This window comes from Sinohyriopsis cumingii, chromosome 17 (genome assembly GCF_028554795.1).
Source record: "Sinohyriopsis cumingii isolate HCF-2022 chromosome 17, ASM2855479v2, whole genome shotgun sequence".
In the NCBI taxonomy this organism is placed as follows: domain Eukaryota; kingdom Metazoa; phylum Mollusca; class Bivalvia; order Unionida; family Unionidae; genus Sinohyriopsis; species Sinohyriopsis cumingii.
The window spans coordinates 50,256,645-50,262,644 of NC_142977.1; the positions used below are offsets into that span (position 1 = coordinate 50,256,645).

Below are 6,000 nucleotides of genomic sequence, written 5' to 3' on the forward strand. Positions count from 1 at the left end.
TTGATACCTTCTTTGTTGATGATGTTGGTGTTATAAGGAACAGATAACAAGGGTGAACAGGAGATTGTTATTTGGAAGGTTAGTTATTGGAGTTTCGGTGAGATAGTCCATAGTATCTTTTGGCTATATGAAAGTGGTTTTTCCATGAAATGCCAAAGGTGATAATCAGCTAATTCATACATTTTTTTCAGTGGGATGTTTGTTTTTAGAAATGTTTAAACTTTCTAAGTTCCCTTCTTTGTGTATCTTTTGGGTGTAAATTGTTTGGGCTCAATTGGTGGGAGGTAAGTTAGTATTTTGTCATCAATGTGTCCCGTGTTATGAACGTCTTTTAATGTCTGACACACAGTTCATGACTGCATGCCACACACACACACACACACACGCACATGCAGAGTTCATGACTGAGGTTCTTCTAAAATGTCTCTTCTGAAAGTTACCCGTTCATCTCAGTGATGTTAGCAGACATATTAATGACATAACCCGTTATCTGCTGACTTGATGACAATGTTTTCTCTCTTGCGCAGTTTTTTACAGCAACTGTCTTTCTTGTCAGGTTAAAATTAACTTTTTGGTTTTACTCCGTTCGTGAGAGTTTATGCCATTTTCTCAGTGTGCAAAAATAGTGCTTGTACAGCTGGAACAAAAACAAGAGAGTGAAACAAAATCACTTTCTTGGTGGACGCAACACTTGCTGGTAATGATACTACTCTCCAGAATCATCAATAAATGTTTCCTTGAGACTACTTCTCTGTGCAAAACTAATGAAGTCTTTTCAATTCCTTCTTTCAATTCAGTATATTATATGTTTTCGGCCAGTGACAAAAGCTGAAGCCCTCGGATGGAAGACTTTGTGCAAGTCTGTTCCATTTTTCTTAATTCTGTAACTAAACCAATGTTTAGGATTTCTTTGCATGATGTGAGCTTTAGACAATTTTCTCTGGTGTTTATCCAATAGATGCCTTGTTTTAGTCTCATTAGAAATGTGTTCAGTTTTCCAGTAGAGTTACAAAATGTGTTTTATTGATTACAATGTCATCAGAGTGATTCAATATTAAATTTGATACATGCCTCAAGTTCCCTGGTATGGTATAGAGACTGAGTTTTCCAGATTTCTGGAAGCTTCAGAGAAGAACAGAAAATTTTCCTCACGATTTTCTTTTTTGCTAAGAGATATCAGATTGGAGAAAAGAGACCAAATGTCCATGAAGAAAAGGGTACATATGACACATGAAAATAGGAAGTTTATATGAGTACCACAAAGAGGGAATAAACAGACATCAATACTAATATAATATAGAAACAAGGGAGGCTGTATTATCATATAAACAAAATGTCTTCCAGACAACGCAGGTTGTTAAATAAGTTCTATTAAATGACAGCAATACAACCAATAAAATAACCCTTGAATGGTACCAGTTTCCCAATGTCTTCATGCAAGTCTAGCACAAGGAAATGCAAACCAATAGCAAAAATAACATATGCCAACACAAATATTGGTAATACATGTAGTGCAAATTCAAAATGGCTTCCCAATGTTTTGAGAAAGAAAGAAAGAAAGACATAACAACAACAAAAAAAAAGAAAGAAAGAAAGAAAGAACTGACACTGAGTTCTCAAAAACAATTGTGATCGTGGGTTGGGGATAATTAAGAGCTATGCTACATATAATCTGTTCTTTATAATGGCAATACTCAGATTGGATTGATATTCACAATAAATGTCATGAACTGTTTTTTTTTTTCTTTAAAAGAATTTAAATTGTACCTCCTTTTCGCCTAAACTAAACATGAAAATTTTATTTGCAAAGTCCAAGTCTAACCTAGTCCTACATGTAAGACATAGCACATGTTGATTTTGTTAGGCCAACAACATTATTATCAGCGCCAGGTCTTACATGTAGGACTAAGTCTAACTTAGAAAATATATTAAACACAAAACATTTTGCCTAAATTTTGTAATAAATTTAGTATAATGAATGACAACGCGTCTGATTACTTGCTATAAAATTCCTCTTTCATAAGATAAAGCTTTCGTGTTTTTGAACTCAACTTGTCATATTGTTGTCATTGTTTATATTTGTTACGTACCCACGTGCGGGTAAGAGTTACTGGTCTTGCTGGCATAGGTGACCTTGATAAAAGACGTAACTCGGGGGTTTTCCGCAAATATTCTTACACACTGAAGGAGTTTTTTCGTAAAATATTCTCCAAAGTATTTCAAAACTAAAAACAAAGTAGTCGTAGGTTACCGTATATACTGTCTATTTAGTTTTACTAAGTTGTACGAAAGACCCAATGTCACATACTACTAAATATAGACAGTTGACCTTTCAACCATGAATAGATAATGTCGTTATTTTGCGGAGAAAACAAGCAGCAGTGATTAGGTTGCCATTTTGAGAAAATGTTTCTATTGATTGACTGCGCCCTCTAACGTCGCCCCGGTAGCTATAAATGGGGACAATTTACAATATACAGAAAAAATAACAAGTTGTATAACAATAAAGAGCTGGTTATTGTGTATACTACATAAAGATAGACAGAGAGCACGATGTTTATTATTTATTTGGTTTCTCAATTATTCGCCTCATGAAAATGTTACTGCATCACCGAGTTCCAAAACAAATAAACCTCGAATATATGTGTCTGAAAGAATGTAAGCACACTGAACCACATAGATAACACGGACCAGGTAGATTTCGGCCATAAGTGGAGGGATTGGTAATGGATGGTAGGGTTGGGAGCTATAAATATTGGGTAATAAAGAATAATAGAGACCCCTACCCTACCCTTCTTCAGTTTAAGTCAGGTCCCTCTTATGCGGCAAATCGTTATTAATGTACAAAAAATTATATACTCTTTTCGGTTACGGAAATATGCCCGTTTTGTTGAATACGATTGCTATGTACCCATTCTATTGTATGTTATTGAGTCTCGGTCCGAAAGTTTCGTCTATTTCGTTTCGTTTTCGTTTTCTCCGCCGTGTAGATTTTCCAATTTTCTGAAAAAAGGAGTTAACGTAAGGTATTTATCAAATCCTAAGATCTGTAAAGGTATTTCAAATGAACGACGGTTGACAAACGCAGTATATTTTATAGTGTCGAGGATATACGCGTCAAAGACGTAAGGCTCTCTCTCTCTCTCTCTCTTTCTCTCTCTCATTTATTTCTCAATACCTTTTAATTTGGTATTTTATGATGTGATGATGTGTCGTTCATTTTCTTTTCAAAGTAATGATAATAGTTTTACATCATTATTTCGTTCATGTTTTATGGCATCGTGTAATCAGATGTATGATATCTAGTCTAAACTCTATATATATTTGATACTGTCTTTGAATATAGTTACCATTATGCTTGAAGAAAATCACTGCAACTTAATTTTCGTCAAAATTTTGTAAGAGTTATAAGTAAGAATATTATTTACCATATTAGGAAATCATCAGGTTTTTTTCATGTTATGTTTTGAAAATCAAATCTTTATAATAATAAAAACAGGTATGGCTTAGTTAACTCACACTGACCTTGGAATACTAGAAATAGTCACTAATCTATGTAACCACAACTGACTCAAGGGGTCAGCCCGTCTTGCATGGTACCCGTACCAGAGGAAAAACAAGTGCCACTTGACATCACATTAAAGTTTACATTAAAGTTTACCATCTAATTAAGTTTACATTAAAGTTTACCATCTAATTAAGTTTACGTTAAAGTTTACCATCTAATAATTACACATCCGTATCCGGATCTAATAATTACACATCCGTATCCGGGTTCGAACCCCGGCCGAGTCATACCCAAGACTTATAAAAATGGTACTAACACCTGCCTCGCTTGGCGCTCAGCATTAAGAGGTAAGTGTTGGGACTCGTCGGCCTGGTGTCAGAATAATGTGACTGGGTGGGACATCATGCTACATGTCTGCGACATGATGCCCGTGAGCTAAACATCACTGTAAACTGCCACACTGCAGACATCGTAGCGATATGACTGAAAAATTGCTAAACCTACGTTTAAAATCCAAATCACACACACACACACACACACACACACACGTCCGTGTCATTACTTTGCTTGAGCCGAGGGCAAAATTGTAACACAGACAATTAAATAAAGTAAGCCTCAAAGACAACTTTATTGCAACAATTGACCGTTTATCTAATCACAAGGTGCATTATCGGGTCTGTTTTACATGGGCAACAATAATATCCAGTAAATCGGTATCCTTGCAAATCAGAATAATTTTAAACACGATAAATACATAAAAAGAAACATTAATTTTATATGTTGAAAGTCGCCACGTGTTCGTATTGCTTATATTTACTTTTGGATAAAAGTCATGTTAGCTTGATGTAGCCCTCTTTTTGTTTTCCGTGTTGCCCATGTTATTTAGCGATCACTAGTAAGATATCAGAATACAAAAGGAAACTCTCTGTGTGTGTGTGTGCGTGCGTGCGTGTGTGTGTGTGTGTGTGTGTGTGTTTAATATACAGAAAGTGTTATGTGCTGTTGCAGCGGAGAGAATTACCATTGGTATAAATATGTTGAGTTTGAAATCATATATCCGATGGTTACGCAATAACAAAAAAAGGCTGTCAGGATCCGTATTACGTACGACACTGGATCTTCTTTAACACTCGTAACCATAAACAATAAACAGCCTTTACAATTCATTACTTTCATTGTCGCTATAAAAAAAAGCACTTTCACACAATTGTTTGGATAGGTGCGTATGGTTGGATGTGAATCCTGCAATAAAAGACATCGTCTCCTCGATTATGACGGGATTATCTTTATAATTTCTTCAACTGTGTCATATCCTACTTTGTAGTGAATAAACACTTGATGCAAGGCTCGGCTGCTCAACAACTTTGCAAGAACCTATCCAACCAATAAAATCAAGGAATGTATGGTTTTGATCATTGGGCATGAGACAAGATAGGCATGTCCGAATAACTGATATATATTTATTTCAAAACACATATTAAAAGACAGCAGTGTTTCTTCGAGCAGACCATCAAAACTGTGCATGAAACGTCTAAGTAACGTAACGAAATGGACATGCCTGTCGGGCGCATACAATTTGTATCAGATAGCGATCTTGTCATTGGAACTTGTTTTATTGATGATTAGCAATCAGTAATATTATATTGCTTTGTCTTTTATTGTTCCATTTTTTTACCCCTGACGTTTAATGGTGTTTTGTATCTCATGGGGTTTTTTTGTTGTTTTTTTACGATTTACACCAATACTTGTACCATTTCCGTTTGCATTGGATAAGAAGCAGAAGAAAACAAATAAGAATAAGTACGGCTGGAAATGCTAGAAAAGCAAACTTTGTATCTTAGGGTAAAATAAATTGGGTATGTATAAAGATAAATAACAGGAGAAAAAAAACTATCTTGCATACTGTATACCATCATGAGCATTTAACTAGAAATGTTCGTTCTACTACGTTGTCCCGAAACGAGATGTGTTCGTGTGTTCACCAGTACGCCAGAAAAATAATTATCGGTCGAGTTAGTAAGCATTAAGAACTAAAATATTTCCTATGATTACGTCCGCTCAGGTGATTGAAAAGGGTAGTATGGATTATTCCTTTTTTTTAACAAATGTTCTGTTTGCCCGTGCATGCGCAACTTGTCTGGGTATATGCACGAACAATGTACAGGATAGGACACACGGTACTAATTGTATGGAAAAATTGGAACCCGTCTGGATATTGTCGAAGATAACAGTATATATAGGTTTGGCTGTCCAGTAATGGTTGATAATGAAAAATAGATTTTAGTAAATAGACTCTTTTGAGAGCTAATCCTAGTTGTAACTGAACAAATGTATAGAGACCTTGTTTTATTGATGGAATTTCAGTCATTTAACAGTTGAGTTTGGAACACTCATTACTAAAATTAGCAGCTGACTCTTTGGTGCGGAATTGAAAGCACGTGTTTCAAATACACGTAAGTCCAGAAAATGCCGCTGCTCATATCTTTTTCTCT

The 6,000-nt window shown here is 35.4% G+C and overlaps 1 protein-coding gene across 3 annotated transcripts in view; it reads right to left on the bottom strand.

The window, feature by feature from the left end:
- LOC149778673 (cap-specific mRNA (nucleoside-2'-O-)-methyltransferase 2-like) overlaps nt 1–3,727 on the bottom strand; it is a 50,095-nt gene extending 46,368 nt beyond the window's left edge. Inside the window, exons 1-2 of one of the 3 annotated variants that reach the window (XM_089939472.1) lie at nt 3,526–3,727; nt 2,912–3,003 (exon numbers count right to left, since the gene is read on the bottom strand). In XM_089939472.1, the coding sequence (XP_089795598.1) occupies nt 2,912–2,915 (4 nt within the window). In that variant the 5' untranslated portion in view covers nt 2,916–3,003; nt 3,526–3,727. Of the gene's footprint in view, nt 1–1,822; nt 1,953–1,998; nt 2,103–2,911; nt 3,004–3,525 lie in introns of those variants that run through there. The other 2 variants (XM_089939473.1, XM_089939471.1) reach the window with 2 other exon arrangements.
- Between the last annotated feature and the right edge of the window lie 2,273 nt (nt 3,728–6,000).